This window comes from Haliotis rubra, unplaced genomic scaffold (assembly GCF_003918875.1).
Source record: "Haliotis rubra isolate DU_JTF1 unplaced genomic scaffold, ASM391887v1 Scf33, whole genome shotgun sequence".
In the NCBI taxonomy this organism is placed as follows: domain Eukaryota; kingdom Metazoa; phylum Mollusca; class Gastropoda; order Lepetellida; family Haliotidae; genus Haliotis; species Haliotis rubra.
In genome coordinates this window covers 3,207,819-3,227,568 of record NW_025767002.1, presented here as the reverse complement: position 1 = coordinate 3,227,568, position 19,750 = coordinate 3,207,819, and the positions used below count along the sequence as shown (strand labels likewise).

Here is a 19,750-nt window from a genome sequence, read left to right as displayed (position 1 = left end):
TTTTAAAACTGAAAAATGTTTACAAACAGTAATAACCAGTGGCACAGAGGTGAAGATATATTTCGTATAACGTGAGTTGTCTGCTAAAACATTGTACTGCAGTTTCAACTGACTCTCACCAATATCCCGGTTAGAATTCAGCAGCACATGCTTGTCGTAAGAGGAGACTAACTGGTTCGGATGGTCAGGCTCACTGACTTGGTTGACACATGTCATCGTATCCCATTTGCGTAGATCGATGCTCATGACGTTGACCACTGGTTTGTCTGATAGTGGAATCGCCTCATATAACTTGAATATTGGTGAGTTCGACGTTAAACAACCCGTGAAGATCCGGGTTAGAATTGGCCTTTAGCAACCCATGTTTGTCACTTGAGGCGATCGGGTGGTCATGTTCGTTGACTTGGTTATCACATGTCATCGTATCCCAATTTCGTAGATCGATGTTCATGACGTTGATCACTGGATTGTCTGTCTAGTTCAGACCCGATTATTCACAGACAGCCGCGATATCTGGATTATTGTTGAGTGCGGCGTTAAATAACACACAATCAACGTTAAATAACACACAACGTTAAATAACACACAATCAACGTTAAATAACAACCCAACCAACGTTAAACAAGACACAATCAAAACAACGAGAGATCTTTCATGCAGTGAAACTGAAGTTCATAACTGATTACGGGGGATGCTGTCATCCATTGTTCATTGGGGCAGCCTAGTGGTTAAAGCGTTCGCTCGTCACGCTGTAGACACGAAATGGGGACAATGTGTGAAACCCATTTCTAGTGTCGCCCGCCGTGATATTGCTGGAAGATAAGCGGCGTACACCCATGCTCACTCACTCACTCATGTTATGTTAACAGCGGCGGTGGGGTAGCCTAGTGGTTAAAGCGTTGGCTCGTCACGCCGAAGGCCTGGGTTCGATTCCCCACATGGGCACAATGTGTTAAGCCCATTTCTGGTGTCCCCCACCGTGATATTGCTGGAATATTGCTAAAAGCGGCGTAAAACTAAACTCAGTCAATCAGTGTTATGTTAACAGCTCCATATACTTCCAGGAGACGAACCAGCTGTGAAGTTCAACAAGAAAAGTTATTTGACGTACAGTCCCCATGCTAAACCAATCCGATACCTGTTGCTGTATCTACGCTTGAAGCCACTGTCTCCGTCCGGGACGCTGATCTACCGTCACAGGGCGTGTCTGGAGGGGACGTGGGACTGCTCCCACACCCTCATCCTTACCCTCGTGAATCATCTCCCAGCTTTGAAGGTGTCGATTGATGGACAGAAGATTGAACTCGTAGCCAAAACGCCAGTAATGGTAGGTGTTACATGTGGAAATGTGCCGTTAACGAGATGTAAACCCTTGCCTCGCGCAGCCTCTCAGTTATCCTGCCTGGCCAAAGAGTTAGTGAGTGAGTAAGTAATGGCTTTAGGCCGCTTTTAGCAATATTCCAGCAATATCACGGCGGGAGACACCAGAAATGAGATTCACACATTGTACCCATGTGGGGAATCGAACCCGGGTCTTCGGCGTGACGAGCGAACGCTTTAACCACGAGGCTACCTCATTGTCCCCCTAGCAAAAGAACTATACACCCAGGTGGCTGAACTACACCAACGTGAAATGGCTATTTGATACTGGTACCATCATGTTCATGGCTCTGTTTACAGTGTGTTTTCGGTGTAGTAGCGTTTTGATTTTTTAAAATCAAATCCAATATTCAAGGGCATACTTTCTTTTACCCGGTAGAGTATTCAATTCAGGTGTTTTATCTATTTATGTTAATGGAATATGTTGGCAAAAGTATCTGGGTACTGTGATTAGTACCGTGGCCAGTTCAACAAAGCGATTTTAGTGTTAAGTCACTGTTAAGACTGTCGAACCTACTGCAACATACGTTTTCGACAGTTGCTAGTTCTAATATTGTGTAACGATACCTGGTTCAAAGTGGCTTGAAACCATTCACTGCTGCTCATTTGACAGCTGAAGATCAGGGTTAGAATTGATCTTCAGCAACCCATGCTTGTCATAAGAGGCGATTAACGGGAACAAGAGGTCAGGCTCGCTGACTTGGTTGATACATGTCATCATATCCCATTGCCATATGCAGGAAATGAAACAAACGACGTATGTTATTCAGTGTGTGGAAAACAAAATATGATTACTGATCATTACTCATTGATTATCTCCTTGACATTTCTTTTCATCCAGGCATCGGAATGGAACGACTTGCTTGTGTATGTGTCACGTGGTAAAAGCTACATCCGGGTAAATGACGGCGAACATGCTCGATATATCCCTGACACACCCTTTCTGGAAGAAATGAATCTAGATGCCTCCATGAGGGTTGGCATTGGAGACAACGACAGTAACGGTAAGAAGAATCTGTAATACCAAATCATCCTGAAACGTGATGCATATATTGTACTGTTTGTTGATTGTTTAACTCCACACACAGCAATATTCCAGCTATATGGCGGCGGTATGTAAATAATCGAGTCTGGACCAGACAATCCAGTGATCATGACATGGGTTGCTGAAGACCAATTCTAACCCAGATCTTCACGGGTCTTTACTTTCTTTAGTTCTTAAACAAAGATCCGCGCCATGGGGTTAATGTGAAAAATCATAGGACCAGGTTGCAACAATTTAAGGCCATTGGAAATACATGCATGTATATTCATATTGACTGACTTAATATTGTGTTACGGCGCATAGGTAGATCTGCAGCAGTACTCTGCACGTTCAAAATGAATGGTTACTGTGTCAGAAGTCAGATTTTTTATTTGCGAGGGGCGGTGGGGTAGCCTAGTGGTTAAAGCGTTCGCTCGTCACACCTAAAACCCCGTTGTTCTGATTTTGCTGGAATATTGAAAAAAACAAATGGCGTAAAACTAAACTCACACCCCAAATAATTGCAATTAGCTTTAGGTATTCGTAACACCCATACCTTCACATAGCTTTTGAAGAGAATCCTTTGCGAAACGCGGATATTATGGAAATTAGGCTGAAATTATCAGAAAATACTTTGTTCCATATTTGTTCAGGGTCCCGATCCACGAAGCATTCGTAGCACTACGACATTCGTGATAAACTACATAGTTACGACAGGTCGTAACGTTACGACCGCTTTGTGGAATACTTTGTGGAACGGGACCCAGGTCCGTTAGTTGAGGTTCCGTTCCACATAGCCATATTAGCGCTAAGACGATGGTGCCTTCCATACTTTAACATCCTATCGCTTTCATTAGATTAGAGGAATTTCATCAGCAAAATTAACTGGACCAAGATAGATTCAAAGTTACAGACTGTTTCAGTTTTCGTTTTCAGCATAGTTTATTGGCCAAAAAGACAAATGGTTTCTGCTCATCGCGTATTGTCGCCTTCTCTCTAATGGTTTCCGTTTGTTTCAGGTTTCCATGGTGTGATATCCAAACTACGTATTAATTTCAAGGACATTGCACTTTACCAGTCCCCTTACTGGATGGGGTTAGGTGCCCCTGACAAAGAACTGCTCATTGAGAAACAGACATCAGGTAAGGGTAAGCACACGATGCAGGAACTACAGTTGGTGGGTAAAAAAGTTGGCGAATCATCTGAAGCCAGGATCGCATGATTTATGATGATGGAACTGTGAATGTGAAATTTAATCGGCGGGCTAGTTCAGTGGTTAAGGTGTTCGCACGTCTCGCCAAAAACTCCGGGTTCGATTCCTCACATGGGTGTCGCTGTCACCAGACAGCTACTTTACACACTAAACCACGAAGACGGTGAAGTAATTATAAAGGTTAGAGGCTTAATATAAGCTGTGCTGAAGACCTTGATGGGGCGTTAATTATGTTGGCTTGTGTCAAAATGGCCGAAATAACGCCGACACTCACTCTTATGGCACCCGTTTGACAAAGGGATCGTAGCGTTAAGACAGTCCTCTGTTTAAATGTGAGAGTAACGCTCACCTCAGTGCTACGACAGTCCTCTGTTTAAATGTGAGAGAGTTACGCTCGCATCAGCGCCACGGTCGTTCTGTGGAACGAATCCAAGGACAGCAACTTCACTAACATTTTTTAGTTCATTTAACCATAATGTGAATTTGTAAACGTCACGCACCAATGGAATTGCATTATATCTTCCCCTGTTTTTCAGACGGTGGTGTCAATTACCCTGACTTCCGGAGCCGCCATTACGCTCGTTTAAGCTTCAGACATGACCAGACATTAAAAGTTCTTTTGACAGTACGCATGCGCAAATCTAATGGCCTCATCCTGTATAATGAGGGTGTTGTGCCTGGCTCCCACATTGCCCTGTTCTCCGAACAAGGCGCCCTGAAAGTCTGCTTTGCATGTAACCGGAAAAACGTCTTTTGTGAAAAAACATTTGTATTCCAAGTAAGTAACGTAGTTTTCTATTTGTTGTTTCTCTTTGTTAGTTTGGCGTTTTTGTTTTGTTTAGGAGTTTGTTTTTTCTTTTTTGTATTTTGTCATTTTTCGTTTTTGTTAATTTGGTATTTTATGTTTTGTATTTTGTTTCTTGGTTTTTAAGATGGCAGGTAGATGCTCAGCAAATTCTAGGCTTAGGTCGTTCCATTATATACGCAATTATCTTCGATATTTAACTCTTAAATTAATTTCTAGTTTAAGTAATACCATTGTTCGTTTTACCATACACGGACACATTGGTTGCCTCGTCGTCTAAGGCGCCGCGATTCGGAGTGATCTGCAGATGAGCAAAACTGCCGCGAGCTTATGTCCTTTAACTAAAGGTTAAAAAGTCAAATGTATGTTTAAATCGATTAGTAAAATCAGAGATATATAATGATTGGTTCTGGCATATTTTGCAGACCCGAACTTGGTACTATTTATCACTAGAGGTTGAAGGTAACGGGTCTGAATTAAGGATGGACAAAGGCAAGGCTATGCAACTGTCTTGTGTTGGAAGGAAGTACCGTCCTCAGAAGGAGGTCTTCATTGGTGGCGCGCCACCATCCATGTGGACCATCATCACCAACTGGACCGGTGTCACAAAGGGGCATGATGGCAACGTCGACAAAGTGGTCGTCAACGATGAGAAATTCTCCTTCAGACTTGGTGCTTTGTTTGATACAACTGGGACAATCAACTCCATGGGATATTCCCTGTCGGGTAACTATGATATGGTTTGTTTGTTGTTTAACGCCGCACTCAGCAATATTCCAGCTGTATGGGGACCAGACCATCCAATGATTGACATCATGAGCATCGATCTACACCATTGGGAACCGATGACATGTGTCAACCAAGTCAATGAGCCTGACCACCCGATCCCGTTAGTCGCCTCTTGCGACAAACATGAGTTGCTGGGACCCGATCCACAAAACGTTCGTAGCGCTTCGACATTCGTAAGCCTATGATAAACTATAAAGTTGCGACAGGTCGTTACGTTACGAACGATTTGTGGATCAGGACCTAGAAGACCAATTCTTACCCGGATCTTCACGGGTCAGGTAACCTTGAAAATAAGGTGATCACTTGCTTTATAAGAGTGTTGGTTTTCTACACCGAAACTTCGAACTTATTGTAATGAAGTTATATATCCATAAAAGTATGTCCCCTTTACATAATACTAACTTACTGAAGAACCTATCTACCGTCGAAGTCTATCTTTAAAACAGTGACAGTAAAGATCGCATTAGTACCAGGATCGCTTTGTAATATTGTACCTCATATACAACGCCATCTATCGGTGCAGCACACGTGAGCAATGTCGTGGAACATCCAACGAGCAAGGTGACACTTCGATGCGACTTCACAAGCTTCACCAAGGGCGGACATCATGCGAAAGCACAGTGGTTGCTTGGAGATAGGCTCCTCAACTCCTCAAAGGGAGCTCTTATAATGCCAATGGTAATTGTGTAAACATTGTTTCTCTTCACATCAGGCACACCCGCACTGAAGTGATTTTCGATTATCACATGTATTACATCATTAGTTTGTTGTAACTTATAGTTTCCCGTGAACACCGCTCGTCCATCTAGTTTAGTGTTATTTATCATTCTACATTTGTCCTAGTTTTGAGTATGGTTCTACGCCGCTTTTAGCAATATTCCAGCAATATTACGGCGGGGAACACCAGAAATGGGCTTCACACCTTGTACCCATGTGGGGCATCGAACCCGGATCTCCTGCGTTACGAGCGAACGCTTAACAACATATTTGCTCAGGATTTTCTTACAATACAAATATCAAAGGTCAGAGTTCTGCTTTAAATATTTGGCTTTGCAGCTGAAAAACAAATCTCACAATAGAAAAAAAGATAAATTTACGCATGGTGTTTTATGTATGTTTTATTGTAGTTGCCTGGTCTTCAGAATGAGAGCGCGGTTACTCTCATGCCAAGCCACCACAAACAAGGCTTATACGCATGCGTCGTAAACCAAGATGGCCGTCTTACCATAACACATGCATTTGCTCTGACCCGAAGTAACGAGTCCGTCGGTAAGAATGCATTTCTGATGTTATTGTTTTAATATGATTATGTACAAAAGCCAAAGTCAAAGTCGTGAACAAACAAAACAAGACAAAGTCATAGAATTCCCCAGATTTTATGAAAACATCATTCGTGACTGTTGATAACAAGTGATAACAATGGTGATAGTGAATGTTATCAGTGCAAAATATAACACTGACCAATGTAAATCTCCTTAAAGAGGCCATAAAGAAAGATCGCCTTTTTAGGATATGATTTCTTCAAAAGCCATGCGTGCATTCGTTTTTTTTTTATGAGGATTCCAAGTTACGTTACTATTTGCAGTTCTCGAGGTGACGCCAGAATGGACCATCATAATCGTTCTCATTGTCATCGTTGTCTTCATCTTCATCGCCACGGCTCTTATTGTCAAGAAGGATACAATGTACGTCGAGGGCGTAGCTTGTCTCTTATAACATGTGATATATCGGGTTCGATTTTAGGTGGAGAACCAAAAAATGTAAAACTATTTATAGCACCATAAAATGTAAAGTAGGTAGGGAAGACAATATATTTCGGTTATTTATTCACAAAAAAACAACATTTTTTTATTGGAAACCCAATAATTAGTTCAACAAATTTTCCAGGAAATCCACGGAGTGAGTGAGTTAGTATTTTGTATAAATTTGATACGAAAACGTGTTTTCATGGAATTCAATAGTATGTGTTATCTGTTCTTTGACGGCTGTAATATTTGGTGTGTATCCCATGTCACTGGTTCTAAATGGCCTTCCCCCATAGATACTGTAAATAAATGTTTATCGACCGTTTGAAAATGGCACAATAATGATTAAGACATGAGAATATAAACTTTTTAGGCCCAACAGACACCATAGCAAATGTATAGTATTACTTAAAAAGAGTATCTTTTTTTTCTTCACGCATCTACCTGGATCTGTCTATGAAGCTGAGCGTGGAAAAACAATATGCACGATCATAATGGATAGTGTTAGCAGCAAACTAGCTTTATCCTGAGTTCAACATAGTCAACAGAAAATTTCTTTATAGAAAAAACATGGCCGCCGGCTATGCTGACGCTAAGGCAAAAATTCTGGAGGACATCAAGAGCAGCCTTAATAAGCCGGACCTGATGGAACTGGGGGACATCCCAGAAGAGGACGAGGACGAGGATGCGAGTATGGTCAGCGCTGTGGAGGATCCGGCTGATGATGAGGATGGAGAGATGACGTTTGACTTGAATGACATAGACTTCGGAGATGACGAGGAAGATGATGTTGATGGTAGGTAAATTTGTCACTTTGTCGTAGCCATGGCATAGAATTACACCAGGTGCTAATTTGCATATGATGGGACCGGATTTTTCTGTTGGCACTGAAGACAGGCTGATTCTAAAATAAGAGCAGTCAAATGGAAACGTTCACAGATTTTCAGCAGTTTCACTGCGGTTCACATATTGTTTTATTCGTATTAAGATATCAACAGTGAGAAGTATAACGATTCATCTTCTTCAATAGGATTTCCAATTCGATCTATACAACCTTTTGTTGAACAAAGGATTAATTAGAGCAAAATATATCTTCACGTTTGTTGATATTTTCTCAATGGATCATTTCTTGAAAGATTTAAAAAATCAAATCGATTACCAGGCATAAGTAAACATTTAACAATTGGATTTTAAACACACACACACACACACACACATTTAAACTTTACAAGACCGAAAGCAGTCACCTTAGAACTGAAAAACATATTAGATAAGGTTCAACAGAACTATGAAACCGGTATCAAATACATCTAAATAGCCATTTCTTCATGGGTATGTACGTTTTATTGCACGGCAGATTAGATGAAAAATATGTATTGAGCAAGAATGCACCGTGTACGAGGGGACGAATCGTCACATGTCGCTGTCATGTGGGAGAGGCACCAGCAGGTGACGTCCAGGAACCTTGGGTTGTATCGCTATCACTAGGATGTACCTTAATGAGGTCCATTTTGGACTTTTTAAAGCAACTTATCTTCTTCATGGAAAATTCGTTGAAGTAATGTACCCGTGATCTGAATTTTCTTTCTTACAAATTCCAGAGACAGAGAGAATGCATCAACTGGGGAGTCAAGTCGCCGCGAGGTTGATCGAGGAAAACAAGGACAAAGTTCTCGAACTCATAACATCAATGATGAGCCTCGATAACCTCGGAGAGTAAGTTCATTGATCAAGCTTTCTTGTATCAGTAACTATGGTCACCTGCTAATACCTACTTTCTGAAAGCACGAACATTTTACTTTCGAAACAGGAGCAACGCAACTTCCGATACCCTCCATTTTCTACTATGGATTAAATATTCATTCATCTTGAAAAGCAACAGCCATGACTTCTTCATTCAGTCAGTGAAATGGGTTGCCAGGTGGTAAACAAGGTTGCGCCCCTCCATGTCAGGATGAGGTTATTGTGAGGCTGAGCATATGGTTAGGGCATCATACCCCTAGGGTTTGAATAGGTTTCACCAAATTGGCAAACATTTCCTGTCTGCCTCTCATTAATATCTACCGAAATACAGCTAAAACACATAACTGACTTTGGAACAAAGCAGCCGCAGTATGCAGAGTTGCCTCCCTTTGGCACGCCAGAGACCTATGATCGTGTGATGCCAGATTCTGTCAGCACCATACTCAGGTTCATCAATGGGTTTCATGAAAGTGGTAAATGCAGGCATCACTTCGTGCTTAACCTGCAGCCGTAATACAACAGGAATGAGGTTAAAGCGACGTTACAATCAGCTCACATAGTCATTGAAACTGGCCTACTGGATAGGTCAAGTCTTGAAATTCTTCCTTAAATTATAAACAGTTACTATAATAGCTTCAGCCCAAAGACTGATTCATTTGTTTTCGTAGAGCGCCAGCGCCACCCTTTCAGCAGGTTACCACAGGACAGATTAGCGTGCCATCAGAGTCACATCGTCAAATTCCGTCAGTTCCCGAGCCAGGATCACCATTTTATGACGTCAACACATCTGCTTTAAGGAATACCAGGTAAAAAACTAATCAAAAGTCTGAAGTACAACTTGTTATTTGATTGATTTGAAGTCGTTTGGTGATGATAGAGAACTGAAAATAGTAACGTTTGATAAGGTCGCTTAAGGTTATTAAATGTACAATGCAAACAGCTTGTATAAATTAATGTGCTTCCCCTTCTTCAGCAGTTCACAAGTACAAAGGCGCTCATCGCCATCACCAACTCGCATGCCACCTGGTCCCATGATTGATGGTGACCAAGAGATGTCTCCAGAGAGAAGATGGTCCGTGTCACATCGTTCCTCGGGCACCTTGTCCCCATCCCGCCGGACGTCAAGTATTTCACCACGCAGACTGTCTCGGTCCATATCTCCTCCAAAAGCATCAGATGAATACGTCATTAATGCCAGACCGTTAGGCTCACCAAGACAAAGCAGAGCCAGTCCACCTTTCGAGTATTCTGATGCAATGGAGTTTTCCGATCCGTACAGTCAAGTTCTGGAGCATGATGATCCACCAATTCAAGCTCCAGATCTTCCTGATCTATCTCTCCTACCTCCTGGGATGTCTGGACCAGCCACACCTCCACTGTTTGGTAGTTTTAGACAATTACCAGTCGTAAATCAAAGGGGGGCACCTTTACCTCCGACCCCCTCTCCTCCGCCTCGACCACCAAGTCCACCTGAGTTACCCCCACCGCAGTTGTGAAGACGATGTGGAATATTCGTTGACAGTGAAATGTCTTCACTTTTCCACAAAAATATTTTGTGTTCATCATGTCCGATAGTAATCGGTGTGATTGGTATCCTTGTTTTTAACAAGTCTTTGCACCCGCATAGGGCATTCTGACGTGGTTTCAATGGCAAGCGTTGCAGTATGGCATGTGTCAATGAGTGATGTGTTTTGTTGTCAGCTCATGTTGTTTCAGTCGTGTTGATTGGGGTCTGCCATAAGGTGTGAGTATTTGTATATATCCTTGGAGGATGTCTTCCGTCGAAAAAGCACGTATCTGAAATGGATGCCATGTGTGTACATGTATATAAAAATATGTTCAATTATAGGTGTGTTATTAAACAACGTATTTCTTAATGAATAATACTCTGTTTGGTAATTAAAGATATGCATGAAAATATGTCATTGATACCCATCCACTGACATGTACGTACGATGCGGGTGATATTGTTAATGACGGACGTACGATGCGGGTAATACCTTTACTGACAATTAGGTACAATATGAGTGGCACTGTTCCTGACAAGGTCGTACGGGACGTATGATACTGTTCTTGACAACGACGTACGGGACGTATGATACTGTCCCTGACGAGGACGTACCGACCATTTGATACTGTTCCTGACAAGGACGTACGATACGTGTGATACTTTTCCTGACAATTAGATACGATATGGGTGATACAGTTCCTGATATCGCTGGTACTGTTTATGATAGGGACGTACGGTATGGGGGGATGCTGTTTCTGACAAGGACGAGTGAGTGAGTGTGATACTTTTCCTGACAATTAGACACGATATGGACGATACAGTTCCTGATATCGGTGGTACTGTTCGTGATAGGGACGTACGGTATGAGCGATGTTGGTTCTGACAAGGACGAGTGAGTGAGTTTAGATTTAAGCCGCACTCAGCAATATTCCAGCTATATGGCGGCGGTCTGTAAATAATCGAGTCTGAACCTGACAACTCAGTGATCACAGCATGAGTATCGATCAACGTAATTGGGATACGATGACTTGTGTCAACCAAGTCAGCGAGCCTGACCACCCGATCCCTTTAGTCGCCTCGTACGACAAGCATGGGTTACTGAAGATCAATTCTAACCCGGATCTTCACGAGTTGACAAGGACGAACGATACAAGTGATACTGTTCCTGACAAAGACGTAAGATATGGGTGATGGTGTTTCTGATAGGGATGTACGATGCATATGATACTGTTCCATTCAAGGACAACGGATATATGTTTGATGGCAGCGACCACAGACATAAAGACGCTCACCTGTAAAATATAGCTATCACCACAGCTGCTAGAAGCGGTCCAACCCAGAACACGTACTGGTGAGACCATGCTTTGTGGGAATACAGACACAGAACTACCGCTGAACCAAAGCTACGGGCAGGATTCAGACTAGTGCCGGTTATCCGAATACTGCAAATTATTATATACTCAAATTGAAATTCAAGATACACATGGCAACACACATTTAAAAAAGTGACAGAATGAATGTTTTGTGGGGCGTACTACTCTCTCACGTCTGTGGGTACATAGCACGAACATCGAGCCACTCCATTCGCATATGCTGTAACAACCCAGTATGGCTTAGTTTAACTCGCGAGCATTGAGATCGCCAGTTTTGTGAGTGGGTATGGTTTTACGCCATTTTTCAGCAATATTTTAGCAATATCACAGCGGGGTACACCAGAAATGGGCTTCACACATTGTACTCATGTAGGGAATGGAACCCCGGTCTTCGGTGTGTCGAGCAGATGCTTTAACCACTTGGACAGTAGGGATACCCAACCAACCCACCACATATTTTGTTTATTTTCCGTACGCACCCTGAGAGAATGCCGACGACATACGCGAACCCCACTGCAGTTGGAGCGGCATGCGTCTTCGTCTTCTCCTCCAGCGTGGTCAACAACACAGCAATTACCACAAACGCAGTCAGCAAGAACTCGCAGGCAATAGCCCGCCCAGGTCCCACGGCCATCTCAACGTAGTCATCAGTCAACACCTTGGTGAACAGCTCATCTGGTTCAACAACCTATGGAACAATGAAGTTCTGCCTTAGTAACGTTTCAAACGGTGGTGACATTTCTTGAATAGCTTGACCCCGTTCATCAAAACAGCCATTGCACAACGATGGACATCTGAGATCATTGTAAAGATGGATTTGTTGAACAAGCTCCAGATTATCAAACCCCAGCAAAATGTCACCACAAATGAAATGTCGTTGTACAAAGCAACCTTAGCATTTCGACTGGTAAGTTAGTTACGATACCTCTGCTACGACATTCTTAAGTCTATGTTAAAGTATGGGAGTAGCGCAGTGGTTCAGCGGTACGATCGCTTTTCTGAACGGCGCACAATTGTTTAGCAGCTAAACGACAATCTCCAGTGATATTGTTTATGAGGTTAAAATCTTAATCTCCGCTACAATATTTCAACTTAATCCATAAGAACAATCCCGAATTCTTCGGAACGGGAAAGAGCATCATATATTCATTTTAATCATTTATGTTCTTATTTCTATATTGGGGGGGGGGCGTTAGATTTATGACAAAACTGAGTGTCACAGTTCGATTTTGTAACCTTTTCAGAGCTTCTTTGTGTGGCATTTTAGAAGTTGGAAGTCAGGTAGAACAAGTATATATGGATGACAACTTCTTTTATTCCAGAGCACGACGTTTCCATACAGGTTCTTGTATCGTTTTCAAGTATGAGTCATCCATACTTGAAAACGAAACAAGAACCATACTTGAAAACGATACAAGAACCTGTGCTCTACAACGTCGTGCTCTAGAAAAAAAGTTGTCATCCATATATACTTGTTCTATCTTTTCAGGGCTGCACGACGGTGATGAAATTTGCGTCCCTAGACGAATGTAACATATCAGTTCGAAAAAAACTACTATAATCATTAGTTCATTACTGTAAGTTAGTTTAACATTTTCTATAGTCGTAAGACCGAAATATATATGACAGTTAAGTGTTGAAATTTGATTGTGTGTGAAAACGGTTCGTATATACCGTGTATCTATGACTATCGTAGCTATCTTGGATGATCTTAACTCACATTTGAACATATACTTACGACAGAAGACGCTTTAAAGACAATGAATAAGAAAATAGTCTAGGTGTAATAGCGTTAAAGAAAATACTCTTGGCCACACACGAATTCTCAGTTGTTCGATGGATTTTTACACCGCACTCAGCAATATTCCAGCTATATGGCAGGGGTCTGTACATAATCGAGTCTGGACCAGACAATCCAGGGATCAACAGCATGAGCATCCATCTGCGCAATGGATTATCGGTACGATGACGCAGTTGCCAATATGACTTCATAGTGATGTGACGTTTTCTGGCGCCTATGGTGAGGCTATTCGATCGATAGAGTTGCCTCCCTTAGACGTGCCAGAAACCTGTGATCATGGGTCCTCATCCCAGGTTCGGCTGTCAACTAACATTGCACTGGCACGCCATGATGTAACTGAATCAAGCAACAAAGTTTGCTCTACACCAATATGAAGCGTAAGAGAGGATAGTTTTGACCGTAACTGTTACAGTGAAAGAACGAGGACGATTTTACTGTTGCGGTAAACTAGGCTGACACATGCAAGCACTCCTACACTGACCATGGCGAGGGCGGCTCCGGCGACTCCACCCAGCATCTGCATAACGATGTAAGCGGGCAGTAGGAGAGGCTTCAGAGAACCGGACACACACACCGCTACGCTCACAGCAGGGTTGAAGTGACCACCACTGAAAAAATCAAAATGCAATACTTTATCTTATACAATGGAACCCGACTTATCCGGAAACCTCTCCTACCAGAAAAGCAACTGCAGTCATGGCTGCAGATCAGCATCAGTAAGTAAAACAACCAGGAAACAAAATTAAATAATAGGATAAATAATAATAATAATGGATTTCTATGGCACCTGGGATCCAACTCGAAGCTGTTCAACGGTGCATCACAAAGTCTAAGAGGGATGCTGTTAACCGGAAAATTGCCCGTCATGTTCTGGAAGGTTAGATTGTAGTGAGTATGATTTTACTTACACATACTTTTAGCAACATTCCAGCAATTTCACGGCGGGAGACACCGGAAATGGGCTTCACACATTGTACCCGTGTGGGGAATCGAACCCGGGTCTTCAGCGTGACGAGCGAACGGTTTAACCACAATTCTACCCCACCTCACCACGAAAGATATGCCTGTAACGGATCATACTTTAGTATGACAGAGTATGATATAGGAGGAGGAGTATGTATCATATGCTGATGCGTTTCGCTGTATCGGCTTTGAGTTGCAGCTGTTGTAGAGATCGGGAAATTTATGTTGCAATGGTTGTTTTAGAATTACATGTTTACCGTATATTTCATTTATGAATATGTCCCTGTCACATCTGCACGTGGGAGAAATAACAGATGCCTAATGCACATTGAGTAGCTCAATAAATTGTTATCATTGTTTAGATGAGTATCTAACCTCCTTGCTGGCATATACTCTTGTAAAAAAGAAACGCAAACCCATATTTTGGTGATTGGAAGTATGATTAAATTCTGGGATGACAACACTGAGGATGACAACTGTGCATAGAGTTCCTCAGTTGAACGAATTCTCTTTACTCAAAATGGCGGTCAAGGTCACCTGCAGTCAATAACATGTATGTTCGCCCCGAGCATTGTCTGGTCTGATCATCTCCACATGCCCGGTGTTGCCGATACCGTTGACGTTGTCGTTGTCGTTCTCCACGTAGGTGGCGTGCACGAATGTAGCGGTCTTGGACGTGGTAACACGTGGTCTTCCAGATCTGGGTCTGTTCCGTGTAGACCCTAATTGTTCATAACGGTCCCGTAGTCTGGAACCCGCCGTGATGTTGCTGGAATATTGCTAAAAACGGCCCAAAACGAAAACTCAGTCAGTCTGGAAATGGTGCTTGTGGCCACATTAAACTCCCTGGCAACGACCGTTCTGGGTTTACCTGCTTTCAAGCAGCGTCCCTCTGCGCTTCATTGAGTCGAGGCATCTCTTGTGACGTCATTCGCCCAAATACAGTCCACGATAACACAAAAGCTCTGCCTTCTTATATGGTTGGTGTTTGACGTGGAGTACCTAAACATTTATTGACTGGGTGGTTTGCAATTGATTGCAATCTAGCAAGATTACACGTTTTTTATCAATCATGTTTTGCTGACATCCAAATTCACAACCTATGCACAAAACCTGAACCACGAGGTCAAAGTCACTTTCACATTTCAATCCTTTTGCGTAACTTTTGTTTAGGAGTATATTATTATCACCGGCTGTTCACTTACATAACTGATAATAGGCGTCCCATTGAATGGCCCTGAGAATGCCAACAGGTGGTTTCTAGAGCCATTGTCAATGCTGGGGAGTCGTGGGAAGTACGTGTGTGGATGTGTGCGTGCGTGTGTGTCCTTCAACGATATATTAAAAAAAAAACTAATTAAACGTTTGGATGGGTGAAATCAGCTACTTCAATCCATGCATTCACAACGGATGCTGTGTATGCTGGAGTTGTAATGTTATTACTTTCAATGGGAGAAAGCAACCATAAGCAACTTGTGCCTCATCATTTGTCTTTTGGGTTAGACGATGGCCATCCTTTGACACATTACTTATCTTGATATGCGGTACTTTTGAACTTCCATGTCCACTAGTGCTCAAAATTAATCATACCACATTTCAAGTTGTATTCGCGAATTTATAGTCACACCGCAGTATATGGCCTTCTGGTGGCGCACAATAGAATGATTAGTATCGTCGCATAAAATGCGTAGTCAGACACTCCACTGCGAAACAAATGTACTGAGCATATACCTGTACATGACTACGTTCTACGTTAACTGTGTCACTACGTCGTTACGGTGTATCAGGTGTACGTGTTCGTGCACGTCTTATCCTGGCACTTGGTCTGCTAAGCCCCGTTACCCGAGCCGATCCTTGCGCTAAGGGGTTCATGACTATATTTTAACATAGGGCTGCGATTAGACTAAGGCTTAGTCTCTGAATATATATAATTTTGATAGTAACAAACAAGCCCATTTATATTGAAAAGGAGCCCTAGGGAGACCAGAGATTCAGAACCTGAGGAAATCTAGACTTGCTTTATTGAGGGCTTTAGCACTGCAGAGAGGGCTTGGCAGTAGGGAAATTAATGTGGCTCAGGGACTGTGACACAGACTAGGCTGCGATTGTCGTGCTAAGACTTTGGCTCCGGATCCACAATGTGTCTGTAGCGTTACGACCTATCGTAGTGCTATTCTTTATCATGGGCTTACGAATGGCGTAATTGTACGAACGCTTTGTGGATAGCGTCCGTGTTGTGAAATGAGGCCCAGGACCCTGCATAATAAATCGATCTTAGCGAGGCGATTGCTGTATGTCAATGTTAAAGTAATTGAGTTGAGATCGTCTCAGCGCTAAGACCGCTTTGTACAACGGTACCCAGGTCATTACGAAATATGTTGCTTTTACCTTGATTTAGTCTTGTAAACTGTGAATTGGTTTTCTTTATGTTTATGTCAAAGAACAACCATCGTAAATCTGAATGTGAATCAATTAAAATCTCAGAAACCGTCATGATTTTGTGGTACCATTTATGTACGTTTAATAGATTCATCCTTTAATACTGTAGCATCTGACCGTCAGATTATCCAGTGGTACCTATGTACTGTCACTGTAGAGATCTACAAACATATTGCGCAGAATATTGAAAAAAGTAGCACACCTAATTTTGACCTCTTCAGTGTTATCTTATCTGACACTATTTCCTGCAAAATGTGAAAACTTGTTCCCTTTCTTTGTTTAATTCTATGATGACTTCAGGAAGAAAATATAATCAGACGCTGATTAACACACTGATTAAGAAGTTAGCATATCATTATTGTTTAGAAACTGGATTTTAATTAAAAATGTCAAGATATATATTAGATATGAAAAGTGAATAAATTTGCGTATGTATTTGATGTGCACACAGTTCAATTCCAGATTGCACATATCACTTACATCAGCAGTATACGATATTTTGCCCTGTTTCAACGGTGTCCGAAGGTAGCTTAGATCGTCTTAACGAAATGATCACCGTATGGGAATAAAGATCTCCTTAGTGCTAAGATCGCTTTGTGAAACGGAGCCCAGATATGATACAAATGTTGAAAGTCTATGTTTAGTATGGGAGCTTATCGAAAAGATAGCTTTTTTAAACGGAACCCACATATGATACATTTGTTTAAAGTCTGTGTTAAAGTATGAGAATAAGATGGCCTTTGCACTAAGATCGCTTTGTGAACCTGGTCCCAGATAGTACAACTATTGATAGGTTTTTGTTAAAGTATTCGAACAGAGCTCGTCTTAGCGCTAAGATCGCTTTATAACGTGGGGCGCTTATCTTTCGTTGTCAACACCATGTATACCATAAGCGTAAATGTTGAAACCAAAGCATGGCAGACATCACCTGATGGACTTTAGCCACTGACCCATAATTCAAAGCATAACATAGAATTATATGCATGGGAGCACCGTAAAAATATATAGCAACATTTGGTGAGCTTCCTTATGTCTTGTTTTTACATACTAAAATTTATATAATAGAATTTGATTTTTTCTATTTATTTATCTATCTATCTATCTATCTATCTATCTATCTATCTATCTATCTATCTATCTATCTATCTATCTATCTATTTATTTAATGTTTGTTTGTTACAGGAACACAACAAAGAGGATACAGTCCTTCACAACAATGAATTCTTTGGCTCTATTTTGTAATAAGAATGTGACGTGTCACCGAAACTGACTGATGCGATACAACGTTAGTTTTTACACAAGATGGATACATTCTATAAGTAAACCAACGTGAATCATTCTATAGAAATCCAATTCTATTACACCATGCTTAACTGTCAACACACCTTCGTCCAGAAACTGCAACAACATCTAGAATACGAATAACTACCTGTTGATTGTCACAAACATGACCAATATATAACCCTTTTAGCAACATTATACAGATAAGAATGAGATGGTTACAGATAGTCATAGTGATGATATAATCACTATAATAATAGTATTGTCTCGCTGCTTTATCAAAGGTACCCAGAAGTTAGTGAGTTTAACGCCGCACTTAGCGAATATCCCAGCAACATTACAGCAGTGGACAGCAGATATGGACGTCAGTCATTGTACACATGGGAAGACTCGAACACGGACCTTCGGCGTGACGAGCGAACGCTTTAACCACTAGGCTACCCAATCGTCCTATCCCGTTCAGAATTAATAACATTATATTCACATACTGGATTAGTGATGTGACGTTAGCCTTCGCATCAGTAACATCAAATGCCATTACCATCTTCGTCGAACCGTGGACTCAAACTGAATTTTCAATTTCATTCAGTAAATACTGTAAATAACGGTATATTGGACTTGTATCATGCCATGACGCTTGCAATCATGCTGCCATGACGCTTGCATGCTAATTAAAATCATCTCCTTGCACAGTACTGCTGACAATTTGACAGACAAGAGAGGCCCAAGAGAGGATCTTTTAGCTCTATGGTGTAGAATATGTTCATCCTGTGACAATGATTAATGTAGCTAAATTGAATCCCTTTTGTATCCAGTGAAAGGAAATAATCATTACTTTTAAGACGGATATGATTAACTATACTGGAGTCAAAGGTGATTGAATCAACAGCTGTGATTAAAATGCAATATCTAAATCGATATTAATTGATTACCCTTATCGAGAATATCCGGTGTCATCACTTACTGTGAGTGGTCCATGCCCATCTATTATCCATTAGTTTGCATTTTTGCCAAATGGATATTATCTCTCACGCGCAAGCGCGCCAAATGGAATATATACACCACACACACAAACACATCAAGTGGAATATATAAACCTCACGCACGCGCGCGCACACATACATTCACACGTGTGTATTACAGTATTCAGAAACCTACACACCTAAAACCGATATGAAACTCATCACATTCATTCTTACTGATAATACAATTAGTTCATGTTGTTTATTTTCAATGCATATTAACCACGTACCTCATTTTTCCAAACGTTGCCATCAAGGCTGCCACTGTGAAGCCGGCGCACAGAGCAATAGGCACGATCATAGGCATATGTTCAGGGGGTAGAATCCCAATACCCTTCACCCCTGAGGATACCAGACACGCGATTAACACATAAATCGCCGTTCCCAGAAACTCCGCCGCACATGCTTGCATAATGGCTTCAAACACTCGCCAAAACGCCTCCCTCTCTTCCGCCATCTTGTCACTCTCTGGGTCGCCAAGGCAAGCCATCTGGGCCCGAGATTTACACCCCGTTGCGAAATCCAATAATTTAACGTTTTATATTGTGCACAGACGATCTACAAAGTATACGATAGTTGCTATCAGGATGTATTGTCAACGATTTCTCCGCCAGCTGTTGAAGATAAGGTTGGTTTTGAACGCAGGTGTCTCCTCGACCGAG

The 19,750-nt window shown here is 41.8% G+C and overlaps 2 protein-coding genes across 2 annotated transcripts in view; one reads left to right on the top strand and one right to left on the bottom strand.

The window, feature by feature from the left end:
• Positions 1 to 10,580, top strand: part of LOC124284175 — a 14,792-nt gene extending 4,212 nt beyond the window's left edge. The window contains exons 5-16 of the mRNA XM_046720236.1: positions 1,065 to 1,327; positions 2,222 to 2,384; positions 3,424 to 3,546; positions 4,154 to 4,395; positions 4,848 to 5,148; positions 5,735 to 5,889; positions 6,339 to 6,480; positions 6,797 to 6,896; positions 7,520 to 7,752; positions 8,558 to 8,672; positions 9,368 to 9,505; positions 9,673 to 10,580. Of these exons, the coding sequence (XP_046576192.1) occupies positions 1,065 to 1,327; positions 2,222 to 2,384; positions 3,424 to 3,546; positions 4,154 to 4,395; positions 4,848 to 5,148; positions 5,735 to 5,889; positions 6,339 to 6,480; positions 6,797 to 6,896; positions 7,520 to 7,752; positions 8,558 to 8,672; positions 9,368 to 9,505; positions 9,673 to 10,195 (2,498 nt within the window). The 3' untranslated portion in view covers positions 10,196 to 10,580. The remainder of the gene's footprint in view (positions 1 to 1,064; positions 1,328 to 2,221; positions 2,385 to 3,423; positions 3,547 to 4,153; positions 4,396 to 4,847; positions 5,149 to 5,734; positions 5,890 to 6,338; positions 6,481 to 6,796; positions 6,897 to 7,519; positions 7,753 to 8,557; positions 8,673 to 9,367; positions 9,506 to 9,672) is intronic.
• Positions 10,366 to 19,750, bottom strand: LOC124284179 (aquaporin-8-like). The gene is made up of 5 exons (XM_046720240.1): positions 19,319 to 19,750; positions 13,865 to 13,991; positions 12,062 to 12,270; positions 11,502 to 11,651; positions 10,366 to 10,496 (listed from the first exon to the last, which is right to left on the bottom strand). The coding sequence occupies exons 1-5, from the start codon at positions 19,576 to 19,578 to the stop codon at positions 10,412 to 10,414; spliced, it is 831 nt and encodes a 276-aa protein (XP_046576196.1). The 5' UTR covers positions 19,579 to 19,750; the 3' UTR covers positions 10,366 to 10,411.

What these genes read in the sequence shown, in the direction of transcription:
- LOC124284179 (XM_046720240.1), bottom strand. Translation starts at nt 19,578, where the DNA reads ATGGCTTGCCTTGGCGACCCAGAGAGTGACAAGATGGCGGAAGAGAGG. An exon ending in GTCGTCGGCATTCTCTCAGG is followed by an intron (nt 11,652 to 12,061) that starts GTGCGTACGGAA and finishes AATAATTTGCAG; the next exon opens with TATTCGGATAACCGGCACTA. An exon ending in GTGATAGCTATATTTTACAG is followed by an intron (nt 10,497 to 11,501) that starts GTGAGCGTCTTT and finishes CATCCATTTCAG; the next exon opens with ATACGTGCTTTTTCGACGGA.